General features: G+C 38.2%; 1 protein-coding gene across 1 annotated transcript; it reads left to right on the top strand.

Moving 5' to 3' along the window:
* The first annotated feature begins 11,451 nt into the window (after positions 1 to 11,451).
* Positions 11,452 to 12,826, top strand: LOC149374628 (uncharacterized). The gene is made up of 2 exons (XM_089592453.1): positions 11,452 to 12,513; positions 12,572 to 12,826. Exons 1-2 carry the CDS (start codon positions 11,452 to 11,454, stop codon positions 12,824 to 12,826), a joined length of 1,317 nt encoding a protein of 438 aa, XP_089448579.1.
* The last annotated feature ends 3,812 nt before the right edge of the window (positions 12,827 to 16,638 follow it).

Below are 16,638 nucleotides of genomic sequence, written 5' to 3'. Positions count from 1 at the left end.
ATACGACTAACAGTATACAAGCAAATGTTAATACATTTAAATCATTGTATCAAGAGGTGCGTATATGCATAGATGGGGGCACTTTAAATACAAGCACTCTATATTCTTCGTACATGCCTTTTTTTTAATATCCAATATACTATAGACTCATAATACGAAACCATGTAGTTTTTTTTTTTAAGACGATTTTCTAAAGAAATTAATAAGAATGAGAAAAATATCCTACCCCGGTGCGGATCAAACACACAACCTCCTGTTGACTAAACAATTGCTTTATCACTTGAGCTGTCGAGAAGCTGTACATTCACTCGCACCGTAATTTTCGATAAGTTTTTTACTCCTAATTTTTAGAGCTGTCTTTCACCTAAGCTCAACGAAGTTGTTAAGTGACTTTGATGCGTGTCGATAAATAAGAAATTTGTACGACCAATAGTATACAAGGGAATTTTAATACATTTAACTCATTGTATCAAGAGGTGCACATGCATAGATGGTGGCACTTTTAATACAAGCACTCTATATCCTCCATACAAGCCTTTATTTTTTTTTATTTTCAATTTATTTAAGAATCATGATACTAAAGCACGTTCTTTAACTTTCAAAAAAGTTTTCTTAAGAAATAGAAAAGAAAGTAGCGCAAGTGTTATAGCAATTATCTAGGAAACAGGAAGTTGTGTGTTTGATCTGCACCTGGGAAAGATATTTTTTTCATTCTTATTTATTTTCTAAGAAAATTTTTTCAAAACAAAACTATGTAGTTTAGTATTATAAGGCTTAAGTATATTGGATATTAATAAAAAAAAGCATGTATGGAGAATATAAAGTGCTCAAATTGAAAGTGCCACCATGTATGCATATGCACCTCTTGATATAATAATATAGATGTATCAAAATTTGCTTGTATACTACTGGTCGTGTAAGTTTTTTATTTACCGACAAGCATTAAAGTCACATAAAATCTTTATCAGGCTAACGTGAAAAACAGCTTGAAAAATAAAGAGTGAGAAACTTATCTCAACTCACGGTGCGAGTGAATATACAGCTCCTTGGTAGCTCAAGTGGTAGAGCAATTGCCTAGTAAACAGGAGGTTGTGTGTTCGATTCGCACCTGGGGAGAATATTTTTCTTATTCTTATTTATTTTTTAAAACAATTTTCTTGAAAAAGAAGCTATGTGGTTTAGTATTATTTGACTTAAGTATGTTGAATATTGGAAAAAAAGCATGTATAAAGGATATGGAGTGCTTGTATTCAAAGTGCCACCATCTATGCACATGCACCTCTTGATACAATGATTAAGATGTATGAACGTTCGCTTGTATACTATTTGTCGTATGAATTTTTAATTTACTGACAAGCATTAGAGTCACATAACATTTTTATTGAGCTTAGGTGAAATACAGCTCTAAAAATTGAGAGTGAGAAACTTATCTAAACTTACAGTGCAAGTGACTGTTTAGCTCCTTAGTAGCTCAAGTGGAAGAGCAATTGTCCAGTAAACAGAAGGTTGTGTGTTCGTTCTGCACCTGGGAAAAAAATTTAATCATTTTTATTTATTTTATTAGAAAATTCTATTAAAAATGAAACCGTGTGGCTCAGTCTTATCTTACTAATATATAAAGCAAAGTTGCTAAAACCGTTGTAATCGCTAACCACAAAAACTACTGAACCAATTTAGTTAAATTTTTGCACACTGATTCATGATACTTCCTAGATGGTTTGAGTATAGTTTGTATCTTAAAAAATTTGATAACAATAGCAACAAATAAGCTCAAAGTTTTGCAAAAATACGCTAGCCTTTCACTTTAGTTCAGTAAAATCCTCTAGGTGGCGTTGACATAAAATCAAAGCTACCTGCGACATCATTAAATAAATGTGGTTATAATAGGCCAGAGCGTCTCGATAGTGATGTAGACGAGATTCATCAGTTCAACGAACTGTTTAGAGAATGCCGATGAAAGTCTTGCAGCTGGATATCCCGGTTACGGACCACACTCTTCTCTAAGGGTGAAGAGTCATAGGTGTCCATTCACCCTGAATCTCGACGAGTGCGATAAAAAAAAAAAATTAATACCAACCAATGCCGTCTCTGCCACAATACCAGGAGGCATATCTAGCCAGAGCACAATCTGCACCAACTCTTCAGAGTTGTGTGGCAGTCCCACCATCTCACCAGGTGCAGTTCCCGTCTAACGATAATCGGTTGGTTATCCGAGAAACGACCCAAGACGAGATATTCTTTGGTCAGCGGCGTACCTCCCTCCATAAGTCTCCGTATATCGACACTCGCAGAGTAAGAATCAAGCTACCCGTAGCCAGCTCTTCATCATCAAAAATAATAATAAAGAATACCCTGGAAGTCTCACCACTGGCGCTTTTTAGGGCCATTATAAGTACTTACGTTCCCTACTTAACCATCAATTTCATCGGTTCTTTTAAGGGGCCACCTAAGTGTAAGCTACCTTGCCAACAAATACATTTTTACTACCATTTTCGGAAGCGTCGACACGAATTCGTCGACTGAAAGACTATATTAACTAAAGACGGGCACTATTGAACTAAGTCAGCCTTTCACTAGCAGACGTCACCTGCTGAGTTGTTCTTCGCAAGGCTGGAAAACCCGGTGACCAACGACCCTATGTAACCCTCTCAACTCTAAGTACTCAACCAGGAATTACCGATCCTCTCCAATGTCTGTGCTGGGCAAACCTAACAGCTATGAAGGGAATTTAAAAACTTGAGCCAACGGGACAGCCTCCCATGGACAAGTATCACTAACCAATCTCCCCATCTAAGATCACCAAAACAACTGAATCTGCAAATAAAAAAGGTGCTTTAGACACCAACGTCTTCGAAGTTATACCGGGAGACGTTGGGAAATGTTACTACAACTAGCCCCAAAGCTTTGGACTTTGTGATTTTTCTCCCAATCAGTCTGGGTCTTCAACAGCAAGCCAGAGAAGATCACCCTGAGGTATCCAGGCAGTCATAATTGCTGTTAACTGCAGTCAAGAAAGAGTTAACTTAAGAAGCTTACCGGTCTTTTTTAGGGCTATCGGACGTTAAACTACCGTGCCAACAAATATATTAGAACTTAACAAAGCTGACAGAAAACAGCCTTTAAGGGTCACAAGAATTTTAAGCATGCCAAAAGTCGCAAGAGGGTCAATTGAAAGAAAAACTTTAAATGTATCTAATAAATACAATTTTATTTAGGCGTCAAGAAACTGACGCAGAAAATTTATCGAGATTGAAACAGCAGCGTCAAAATCGAAAAATAAGGAATTCATTACGTGAGAGATTAGCTTTTTATTGTATCCTCACAGCAATCTCTGAAATCTTTAAAGATCTTACTTCAGATTCTTAAATAAGTAGAAAATGTTTTTGTTTTTTTGTGGCAATAAAAATGTAGGGTTTAAGGTCCAGGTCTTTGTTGCTCTCGTAATAAAGTTGTGAGATATGAGGAAAAAAATTTTTTTCAATATAAATTTTTTGAGGGTTTAAAATCTTAACTGCTTTAAAAAATAGCTCTTTTCGTGAATTACGGGGGGGAAACTGTTAATTAACGGCTTTTTATGGCCACCGATTATTTTATGGCATAAAGAACGCACGGTTTTTTTTAGCATAATTATTATTTTGAATTCTTCCACTCTATTATTTGACCAAATAAACTATTTGGATTCCGAAAGAATATGTTTTCATTAAGAACGTTTTTGTTCTGAGATGTATCAGGAATATGTATAAAATTTCTAACTGAAAACGTTTCACATTACATGTCAACACACTACGGTATTTTATTTAGTAAGTCTCGGGCAAAGCCGAGACGAGGGGCTGCTAGTGAGTCATAAGTAGGTTGGATATTGGAAAAAAGGCATGTATGGAGAACATAGAGTGCTGGTATTAAAAGTGCTGCCATCTATGCATATGCACTTCTTGATTTAATGATGAATATGAGTTAATATTTGCTTGTATACCATTGGTGTTATATTATACGTCGGCGCAACAAATAATTTAAGTTGAAGCTTGCGCTTAAGAATTTGTGGCTTACTTTCGGTACGCAAGTGGTATTCAAGCTTAAGAATAGACGGATATATGCAGGAAGATATCTGAAATAAAGGAGAATCGTTAACGAGCGAAGGGAAGTAGGTTGTAACGCCTTGGAGCGGCTATTGCGCAGTATCGTGATGCAGTGACTGCAACAAGCCTAGGGTTTTCAATACTACCTGAAGCAGTGTACAGAAGGGGTCCCGTCTAGCGATCTGAAAGCTATCGATACTGTCACAAGTAAAGGTAATTGTTTTAGAGCTCATAAAAGGTGAAAATTGTAGTTAAGCTTACGATTGGTCTAGAAGCCACCATTACCGTCACAAGTAAACATAATTTCCCATGATTTTACGTACAAACAATTATTTATTTGCTTTTGTGGTTATAGGGGTTTGAATACCACAACGAGTAATAATAAAAGATCTAGAACTCATGTCTATGATGGAACAAAAAAAAAAAATGTTACAGAAGTTTTTAAATTTTTGACTACTTACTTTCATTTTTCTAAATCAAAAATATGGTACACTTGACGAACGAGCGCAAGGTGTCACCTGTGTTAGAGGCAGGTATGAGGACTTTCTAATGACAAATCTTAGTCAGGAAAACAGTAAAACGTTAAGATTTTCTTGTTTTTTCTTACGTTAAAAAAAAAAAAATTTAATTAGATTACTAACTAGGCTATTGCAGTTTATTTTTACAATCGTTAGTGTAATAAAAAGGGGTTACTTGGTGAATTACGTGTCTGTGAACATAAGCAGAAAGAATCAGATAATTCCTTACAAGTTAATTAAGTTGTTTCACTAGGTTTATCGTGGTAAAGACTTTTGTATATTATCTAATGTTGTTACTTGCTGCAGGTGTAGCATGTATAGTTTATTTTGTGTTCTAACTGTATGTATTGATTTTAAGTTTTCTCTGGCATTAAATATTACTTCTAACTGCAGTTTTTTCCAGTAAGGCTTTTATATCTTTTGGATTTTGAGATATTGCTAGTTTTTTGTGTACAAAATAAAAATAATCTCTCATTTCTGGTCAGCATAGGTCAGCGTGCATAAGCATAAATCATAGTTGGTGATTGTGCCACAGCTACGAGCAGATTACTGGTAAATAATTTTTTTACAGATTTATATTGGCACCTGCTTTACATACTTTTAAATAACCATGCAAAATTCTGAAGAAATAAGTGGGAACAATAACAATAGTATCTGTAGTTTACGTACTGTACACAGTCATTGTAATGAAAGTTTTCTATTAATAAAAGTCTGGAGATATTGACACACCAGTTGACAAAACCTTGTATAAAAACAAGTGTTTTGATTTTGAAAGCCATTTACTCTAGCAAATCGATGTTATAATATACTTGATTATATTATATGGTGGCAAAAAAGATAAAAGAATTTAAGACCCTTGATCGAAGACACGTCAAATGAATGATCAATTCTTTAATTTTACAGTGGATAGGTACGAATACAACCTGGTGTATTTATTTAAATGGCAAAAAAGACAGAAGATTGAGGTTGCGAGAGCCTGTCCACAAAGAGTATTTCTGGTCCGTTGTCGTCAGAATGACGTTTTTCCTGCATACATGAATAATGCTCATAAGAGCTTCCAAAATTTATCGTTTTTTTATAAATTGTGCCATACACTTTCGCTTAATCTAGTCAATAACTTTAACGTACGGTTTTTAAATTCTAGACTTATGTTATTTTTACCCATACCAAATACTAAAAAGTAACTTTAGACAATATACAGAAAGCATATAATTAATAAAAAATAAATAAGACACATTTCTAAATTTGTTCATGAGTGTTATCAATAAGTGTTTTAAGATGGAAAAGTCTGGCTGAATGAAAAATTTGAAAAAACAATAATCGGTGATAACTACAATTTTATTAATTTAAAGAACAGACATGTACTTGAGAACGTTGACAAAGCAGTGCAACTCGGACCTGCCTTAAACAAAAATGTCGTTATTTAAAATAAACATAATGTAATTAATGTTCTTGAGGATTTACTATATGGTGTGAAAAATCAAGAGCTGGCCGAATAATGAAAAGGAATTATCAGGCAGACTTTAGTTTTTACAGTTAGTACAAATATAAAACGTAACATACATTTCAAAAAAAACAGTTCCTTACTAACAAGGATATAAAACTATCGAAAATATATATAAAAACAATGGGATTATAATTGGCAAGAGTTTATTGTAAAAATGACAGCGCTGTTGAGTGACACCAATATGTATTAAGAATAAGAAACCAATCCGTTAAAATAATTACAAAAAATTCTTATTAACAAATGAAATATTTTTATGACAGTACATTTTTTGTCATAGAATAATGTTTTCGTAACACATTTTGTTTCACAGTCAGCCAAGGCCTATGGCCTAAAAAAAAGACACAAAAAACATGTGACATTACGTTTTATTATTTATCTTGTTAAAGGTCCTATCTGGTCACTTTTAAAAATTCTCAACACTGTTTTCAAAACTATAATTGATTAAGATACCAGATGATAATGTATTGGTGTTTCTTTTCGTCGTCTCTTTTTTTACAAATATACTTGATGAACTGGTTGTACAAAGTCTGGAGATAAAAGCCAGTCATATTCTTCAAGCGTCTAAGATTCTATTCAATAGTAAAACAAATTTGACAAAATGTTTATTAAATAAAACAAACTTTACTTTCAATAACAAATCTTATTGTCAGACATTTTGTACCCACGTGAAGTCTCTAAGTTTTCTCTTTTTTTGCGGACTTGACGTCTAAAGAGTGTGTCGGTGACTGTTAGAATATTTCTAAAAATAAATATAATATTGTACTGCCTTTATTTTTCGTATGTTGACGACGATAGTTAAATTGAAGACAGAGACGAAAGGTCAGCTTTGTTAAATTATTCCTCACCTAGTTCACAGGGTCTTAATTTTGAGAAAGTGGTGATTCTTGATCAAGAACCTAACGGAACCAGCGTGAATTTTCAAAAATGATTTTGATAAGATGAACGAATAATAACATTATTAGATAATTAGGTATACGAAAGATCAAAAATTGTTACAAGAACTTCTTATTTTTAGTTAAGAATGAAGTCAAAATTAAATCGCAGTCTTATTCGTACGGTTTTATACTTAACAACAATTTTAAATAGTCTATTAATTATAGGTTGGTTTCACACAATTTAAACGTGTTTTCTTTACATACCTTGGGTTGAATTTTTTTTTAATGTTTGCTACTCCCTTGCAGATACTTTTAGTTTGTGTTTCAGTCTGAACTTATTTTTTCTGGTTACATTTTTGCGCTTTATTTATGGCTTTAGTACGTTTTCATTTTTCATCTTGATTTTCACAATAGATAAGTTAATTACTCTAACATGTTTGTTATAAGTGACCTATCGGGGTAGGCTGCTAATAACTGAGAGGGGAAGTAAAAGAGGACTGATATCCTTGTCTATAGAGTCTAGCCATTCCTTTAATCCAAATAGTGACGGTGGTATCACCCTTAAAGCTGTGGGTGTGGTTGGTGTGCTGGCCTCATCGTATTCTGGATCGTCATAGGTGTGTGGTTATCCGTAAGGCCTTTGATGGTCTGGTCTCCAGGGTTATTTTTGCGTAGTTTTTTTTGTTTTTTTTTTTTTTTTATTTTTTTTTTTAATACTATTTTATTTCTTATAATTACACTTATGCCATCTTCTAACAATGACAAGATAGCTTCACTTCAGCCTGATGATCCTCTCGTTGCCTGGATGTCTCAGGATCCAGTAGTGGAGTCCAGTAGATAATACTTAGATCACACTCCATATCAGAGCTTTAGGACCCTCTATCACTTCAGGACTAGTAGCTAGCGAAGGGGTATTTGAGGGGGGCAGTCTTCTTGGTGCAAGGTTACTCGGGTTGGTTGGAATGGTTCTGACCCCTTGGGTAGGATCGCTCGTTATAAGATTCGGGAGGTGTGTGAAGGTTACTTCGAAGCAGTCCTCTGGGAATTGTATGGCTACGTTTCGGGTAGACTTTCTTGGAAAGAATTTGAGGGAGGTGATAAAAACGTATCCCTAGGAGAGACACTCGTCAATACGTTGACTTAAAGTCAATCGTCTTCAATCCTGGTTGGGAGGTGGAGACGTCATGAGCACCCAAGATCGGGAAAAGAAGAAGTGAGAGGAGGATGAGTAAGAAAGAAACAGAGAGTCAGAGGTTCTTACGTGCAGTAAAGTTTATTTAATATGTACGATTTCTTTACCACTGCTTTTAGAACTATAAACAGTTGGAAGAGTTGAGATACATACAATACATGTAATTGTATAATCTAGGCGATCTCGTTCAGTCATTGCTCAGCCCTTGTTACGTACTCTTAGCTTCTTTCTTACTTGCGACTATCAGTGGCCACCTAGTGAGTGTTAGGTAGTACTACGGAGTACAAAGTTTAAAGTTAGAGTGGCACGCGAGAATTTAAAATTTATATCCATGCAAATAATTAAATGTTAAGAAATTGATTATATTAATAAAAGCATGATTATTGATAAAATAATACCCTGGATGGTAACATGTTGTTAAATTTTGAGGCGTCGTCGTCTTGACACTTGCATGGTGAATTAATGTTTTCAAAATACGTTGTTTATATAAATCAATTCTCGCTTTTGGATTCTTGCAAAGTTTTATGTATGGACATAATTAGTTTTTATAATTTCGAATCGGCTGTTAACATGACGGTGGAATATTATTCATATTTATGAGTAATTACTTAAATAAATGGTCATGCTTATAAATACTATGTGTGCAAGATTTGTCTTGCGCGCCCATGCCCTCCCCTCCCCCTCTTTCTGCTCAAAGAAGAGGGAGCTGCTGCTCGCTTGGTCTCTGCCGGCACGAGCGTACAGCTTGATCGAGTGGAGCCAACGTGTGTGCACGCCTCAACCTCCTGCTTCGCTGGGGACTCTCGAACCGGACCTCCATGTCCATTTGCCTACTCTAAAATATCTGTTACGGCTGATCTGCCGATCTTGTATTTACTCGACGTCCTAATAAAGAATAATTTAAACATTGATCCTTTGAGCCGGATAGCGTGACTGGGACAGACAACCGCCAGAACCTCATCGAGCCCAGGACAGCCAGGACTACGGTGCTACGCGAAGCAATGTAAGTAGGACGATGTGAGATGCGATTATGCGAAAATACGTTCTCTACGTCCGAGAACGTATCGAGACATTGGGCCTCTGTTGCAAGTGATGCAATCATACAGAGCCGCGCCACGTGGTAGAGCGATTTGAGGTTATGATAGCCTTAACAAGATGTGACAGGCGAGAGACGCTCCACTGCGACTGCCGTGCAGTCCGCGTCGTGGACCTTGCGTGCGACCGCGATTACTCAATCAGTGAGGCTGTCGAGAGGTTTTGGGTTGTAGATTGCAGGCTGCTTCATGTTTAAACCGCGGGATTTACTAGCTAACGTCATCCCGCGGCTGGTCGGGTCGACAAATTCATTAGCGATTCCTCACGCCCTTTTTCTCAATATTCTACGTAGACTCATTTGGCACGCACGATTGCACCACAAGTAACAAGGTGCCGTTTGAGAGACAAGCGTCGAGCTCAACGCGTGACTAATTTACAGGGATAACGAAGGCTGGCCCTCGTTGCTGGAAACGCAGCAAGCCCTGCTAGAGGTTCTCGCGGAATTCACTCAATTCGCCAAGAGCGTCGAAGTATGGAGCATGGGTCTCGTCGACGCCAGGTTCGAGCTACTCGCTGATTATTGGAATGACTTCCAAGCCAATCATAAGGATCTGATTCAGGGCGCACCTGTGAACAAAGTTGCCTCCTTGCGAGCCCTGTACAGGTCCGCAGAGGGATACTACCTCAACGCTAAGGCGTGCCTGTATGACGCTAGGAGTCGGTTGTTTCCGACCATGCCAGGAAGTGGTGGCCAGTTACCACTCCCCGGACCGCTCCCTGGACCGTACTCGGGCCCTCGCCTGCCGAGCATCAATATCCCGCTCTTCTCTGGCCGTCGCGAGGATTGGCAGTCTTTCCGCGACCTGTTCTAGGCGCTCAGTCACCAGGGTGCTCGGCTCACCGACGTCGAGAGGCTTTACTACCTAAAGAAAAATGTGCAGGGTGAGGCAAAAGCAGTTCTGGACACCTTGCAGCTCATTGGCTCCAATTATTCCACGGCCTGGAGTCTTCTTGTCTCGCGGCTCGAGTATCGCCGCCTTCTTGTGCAGGACCACGTCATGGCACTCCAAACGCTCAAGCCTCTGCGCGAGGAGTCTGCTGCTGGTCTGCAAGGCTTGCTCGATGCCTTAGAAAAGCACCGTGATCAACTGCGAGCGCTCAATCAGCCAGTGGAACATTGGGATGTGTGGATGGTCTCTTTTGCCTCGACCGCCATGGACCCCTCGACTCGGAGAGCCTGGGAAGACGAGCTCGAGAAGTTAGAGGCAGCCAGCTCTGCACAAGGGGAAGCGGCCTCCTTCGCCACTTTGTCTAGCTTTCTGCAGAGGCGCGGCCGCTCACTAACTTCAATAGAAGCCTCGCACCCTCCCCGATTGACGAACGATCCTGTACGCTCGACCGGCAGTCGCCCTCCCGCGCCGACGCCACTCAGCCGCAACCACCGATCTTTAGCCACCCACGCAGTCAACGATGACTGCCCTGCTTGCCACGCACCGCACTAGGTAGGTCACTGCAGCCGTTTCCTGAAACTGGACGCGCTTGGGCAAAGGGATTTCGTCGCTCAGCACAAGCTGTGCTTTAACTGCCTGAAGCCGGGCCACATGGCAACTGTCTGCCCTTCCCAAGGCGTATGCCAATATTGCAAGAAGCGGCATCATAGCCTCATCCATAATGGCGGTTGCAAGCGCAGGGCCGCGCCCGACCCAGCACCAGCTGAGACAAAGCAGTGTCTCTTCACCTCGGACTCCAAGGACGGGATCGACGCAGCAGCTGCTTCACCGTTGTGACTAGCCGTCTTACCCACGCTCAAGGTTTAGCTCATGGGCCCCCGGGGGGTGGACAGTCACAGCAAGAGCACTCGTTAACGCTTGTTCGGAGATTTCAATCACGTCCACTGCACTTGCTCGAAAGCTTGGCGCCAGTCCCGAGCCGGCCGTCACGAGCATCTCTGGCGTCGGAGGCGCTGTCTTTATGCGCTTCCCAACGATTGCAAGTTTGCAGCTCCACACCTGGAACTCAACCTGGACGTTGCGGCTGACTGCGCACTGCTTGCTCCAAATGGGACTCCACACCCCCTCCGGTCCGTTACAACCAGCCGTCATCGAACTCTCGACTGCGTCACTGGATCCGTCGTCGGCTACGTCGAGATCCCGCTCCCTCGCCTTTCGCCCCTCTGACGACGATTGAGCTGCGCGATGCCTACCTCTCCTGCGTCAACTTTAGCCAGCGACAGTTCTTCGCGCTAGAGATGGCGAGCTTGCAAAAGGGCGGCCGTGTCCCTGCGAAAAATCCACTGCTGTCTCTAGACCCGATCTTCTCTGATGACGTCCTTCGAGTTGGCGGTCGTCTCCAACATTCTGCGCTCACCTTCGATGAGCAGCATCCGCCAATCCTCGACAGCCGATGCAGCCTCGCTCGGCTCATTATCCAGTGGGTTCATGCTCGTGCTCTTCACGGAGGAGTCAGAGTCACCAGCGCCTATGTGGCTTGCAAGGCCTGGATTGTTGGCGGGCGGCGGCGAATCAAAAGCATTCTCCAGGGATGCGTGGTCTGCGCCCGACTGCAGGCGCGGCCTGCCACTCAACACAAGGCACCTTTACCGGTCGCACGGGTTACTCCTGCTCGAGCTTTCTCTTGCACTGGAGTTGACTACGCTGGCCCATTCAACATTTTTTCTGCTAAGGGCCGAGGCATCCGCACAAGCAAGGGCTACGTCGCGATCTTCGTCTGCATGACCACCAAGGCGTCACACCTTGAGCCCGTTGGTGATCTCTCCACCGAGTCATTCATTGAAGCGCTCACTAGATTCTGCGCCAGGCGCGGTCAGCCCTTAGAGATCTGGAGTAATAAGACCACCTGCTTCTCCGCCGCAGACCGTGAAATGCGCGAGGCTCTCCAGGATGCCGAAATAAAGTGGGAGCGTGTTGCTGGCTCACTGGCTGAACAAGGCGTCACATGGCACTTCATTCCTCCACGGGCGCCCCACTTTGGGGGACTATGGGAGGCCGGTGTCAAAGCAATGAAACATCATCTCCGTCGTGCCCTTGGACCGCGCAACCTCACCTACAAGGAGTTTTCCACCGTTTTGGCCAGCATCCAGGCGGTCCTTAATAGCCGCCCTCTCACTCCATTTACCGAAGGCTTAGATGATCTGGACATCCTCACCCCTGGACACTTCCTCGTCGGTGGCCCGTTGAATTCTGTGATTGAGGCCAGTACCCCGCCCAAGAAGCTCGATCGCCTAAGTCACTGGAAACTGGAAGCTGGTCCGGGGAATCCGAGACCAGTTCTGGAGCCGCTGGAGCCGCGAGTACTTGAACACGCTCCAACAACGACCCAAGTGGAAGGTTCCACGTCGTAATTTCCAGGTTGATGACGTCGTCGCCGTGGTGGACGCCACGCTTCTCCAGTCTAGCGGCACGTGGCCACTCGGTCGCATCATCTCGGTTCATCCCGGACCCGACGGGCTCGTTCGCGCCGCCACCATCCAGACCACCACTGGTGAATACACCCGTCCCATCAGCAAGCTCTCTCTACTGCCCGTCCGATCGCCTAGTGCCGGCGACGCCGCCTCCAAAGACCCTGTGGCCAAATCTAACCCAGGTACGGTGGGCGGAGACTGAGATCGTTCACGGAACGAGGCGGGCGGGTTGTGCAAGATTTGTCTTGCGCGCCCATGCCCTCCCCTCCCCCTCTTTCTGCTCAAAGAAGAGGGAGCTGCTGCTCGCTTGGTCTCTGCCGGCGCAAGCGTACAGCTTGATCGAGTAGAGCCAACGTGTGTGCACGCCTCGACCTCCTGCTTTGCTGGGGACTCTCGAACCGGATCTCCATGTCGATCTGCCTACTCTAAAATATCTGTTACGGCTGATCTGCCGATCTTGTATTTACTTGACGTCCTAATAAAGAATAATTTAAACATTATGTTTTACACCTTATTATTACTTATGATGGTAACGAAGCAAGTTAAAACAGTATAGAAATACGTTTTTACGGCTCTTATTATTGATATGGAATATCGTGCTCAAAACTTGGAATCAGAGAATCCAAATTTATTAAACTAAAGCTACAAAAATCCTATAACTCAAAACTGTTATCTCATAGTCATGAATAAATGAAGCAAATTCATCCTCTTTTCCTTTGAGGCATGTACGTAATAGTTATTAAATTAATTATTTTTAGTTTTTTTTAGAAATTCTTTGTATATTAATTATATTGTTAGTTTTATGACCAGCACCTGTAGCTACACAATGAAATAAGCTTAAACTTCAAAAAATATCACAATTATAAGTTAAGTAGAACTGTTTAACACTATCTCTTATTAAACCTAATCCCTTTTGATTAAAATAAATAAAATTGTTAATTTAAAAGTTAAACAATATCTTAATAATTCTTTTACAAATAGCAATATTCTTAGAATCTATTAAATAAAGAATTTTCTGGGTTTAGCTGTTCATTGTTTCTGATACATTGCTTTTTTTACAATGACGTTTTAGCTGATACGTCACTCAATTCTTTCCAAAACTTTTCTAGAAGAATCTACCGTTAAATTAGCTTACAATTATATGTATGCAAGCTCAGAGATATTTTAAACATTAAATTTAATAATGCAAACATAAAAATACTTATATTGTAGACAAATCATTGCAATACACTATTACTCTATCTAAAGTATCAATATTGATTCATCGTTGAAATCAACATTGATTCAATGTTAAAATCAACGTTGATTCAACGTTGAATCAACGTTGATCAATATTTAGTTTAATATTAAAATCAATGATAAAACGCAACGTCGATCAATGTTAATTTCATTGTTAATCAACGCTGATTAAAACTTTGGTGTCGAAGAAAAAAAGAGAATTTTGTGAGCATGTATGTTATTACATTCATTATATTTACATCGTAAAAAACCATTATTTCTTTTTATAAAAACATTTATTTATGACATCGATGCTGAAGAAAATAAGATTAAATGTTATTTAAAAGAAAAAAATTGTCTACAAAATTAGATAGTTTGACAAAACGTACCGAAGGTTAAATTAATATGTTTCTTCACCTTTTTTTAAATGTATTTTAAGTTATTATATCTGTAGTTGCTGATCGCATAAGTATAGTTTTGTATTTTATTCTACAATCAAGAAGAGTCTGAAAACTTATACGTGTAACTGTATTCTTACATTTATATTATTAAAAGTAATTTTAAGAACTCCCTTAAGAGTAACTCGTGAAACGAGTTTCAAAATTGACTTTATTTTTGTTGAATAAGAATTCGATCAAAAAAAAATAAAAGTAAAATAAATTACTTACTGTACTTACGAAGTTTCAAATTATTTACCACAAATGTTATTTAACTCCATTACATAACACGGATAATTCATAAAACTGTTTTCACTGAACAATAAATAATTAAATTAGGATAGTTTTTAACGTTGAATCGACGCTAATTGTAATCCACAGATCAACGTTGATCAACATTGATCAACGTGTCGTTTCCTCATTGATTACAATATTAAACTCAACATTGATTAACGTTGATTCAACGTTGATTTTAACATGGAATCAATGTTGATTTTAACGATGAATCAATATTGATACTTAAGATAGGGTAATTAAATACCTTATTCTTACTAAATAAGAAGACTGTAAAAAGTGTTGCCTACTTTTAACATTTTCAATTCAAACGACTCAATAAAAACTAAGAGCAAATTGATGTACTTTTAATGTAAAAACTAAATGTCTGTTATTAAACTATAGCAACTATTTTTACTAATTTTAAAGTACATTATTAAAATTAAAAATATTTAGTTAAAGATAATAGCACTTAAATTTAAAAAACTTCGTCAGATATATGGTATATTGTTGATTTATGTATATATATATATGTAACAAAAAAATTAGATTTTAAATCATTAATTCCGGTAGCATTTTTTTAATGGACATGATTTGACTAATTGGTTGTTTTTAAAAGTAACATTTCTAATGAAACTTTTTAATTGAGTCTTTATCCAACTGGAATGTGTGGTTACCACTACAAAAATGGTTATGTATCTATGACGTGTCTCTATATTCAAGTACATTATTACAATTTTTTTTTTATAATTATCATGTTCTATCTAAGTGACCTACATAGTATCTACTGTACTTGAGCGGTATATTATTTACTTTGTTAGATTTCTTAATTTATTGAATTTGTTTTTTTTTTATCATAAAAATGTTCAACTTGTCTTGTTACTAAAGTTTTTTTACTTTGCTATCTTTTTGATGGATTTCAAACAATTTTAACATTATTTTGTGTACAGTAAAACTATTTAATTGATGGAATTTTTTTATAAAGTAGTAAAAGATGTTTTTTAAGCCAAATCTTTGTTTCTTATATTATAACGTCTTATTTTTAGATGTTTTCTTTGAAACTTACTTAATTAGTAAGTAATATAATAAGTAATCAGCTGTTAATTTTTAATACATTTCTTACGTGATTTAGTTTGTATTTTGATAAGCATGACATGCCAGCTCTCTTGCCCTGTTAATAAAACTATAAGCTATAGCCATTTCTTGTATTACGGGATTGTAAGAATATAAATTAAGATAAGTGTATTAAAGCATTGGTTTTATGGTCTTATTCGTTATACTATCACCATCAGTCTATCTGGTAAGTATTATATCAAGGTAATTAATCATATTGCTTTTCGATTTTTCTGTCATTACCTTCATTTGCCAATCATATTAATTTCAACATTTGATGAATGTCTGTTCAGAAATTCTAAGTATTACTGTCAAGAAATAATCTACTAATCTCTTATATAATTGGATCTGAACGTAACGTGCAATAGAACTATAATTTGTTGATCCTGCATAAAGTAATTTAAGAAAAAAGGACTAATAAAGCGTCCCATAACACTAGGCTTAAACTTTTATTGTTACATTGCAAGAAATATACATTATTTTTAATGGTTCACGAATTTTGTTATAAATAAGATATTAACAAAATAACCAAGTACTAACATTCATGTGTAATGAAATTATACCTGTGTTTATAAACATAAACTTATTTTTAGAAAGGCCTCCTAGTTTGCGTTAATATTATACTCATAAGAATACCTTTCAAAAAAATTTAATGGTATGGTTAGTTTGATATGCTTCATTATTACTTTTTATAAAAAATCTGAAGCTTTTATAAAAAAGTTAAATAAGGATGCTTTCTAATAAATTGTGAGCCTTGTAGAGTTTTGAAAAAAAAAAATAAAAAAGGTCAAGCTTTTTTTTCCAAGGCAATAAATTTTTTGTGTGACAGTCGTGGTATAGTACTATGTAGAACTTATATTTTAACAAAATCAGACTTCGTTTTATTAACTAACGATTGAAAATATATGTAAACCTTACATTTAACATTTTACAACAGTTTTTTGACACGCCCACTGATTCACGGAATAGTACA

This window comes from Copidosoma floridanum, unplaced genomic scaffold (assembly GCF_036245765.1).
Source record: "Copidosoma floridanum isolate Cflo_tuat_1 unplaced genomic scaffold, Cflo_Japanese_pri ptg000017l, whole genome shotgun sequence".
Classification (NCBI taxonomy): domain Eukaryota; kingdom Metazoa; phylum Arthropoda; class Insecta; order Hymenoptera; family Encyrtidae; genus Copidosoma; species Copidosoma floridanum.
This window is presented reverse-complemented; position numbering and strand designations above follow the sequence as displayed.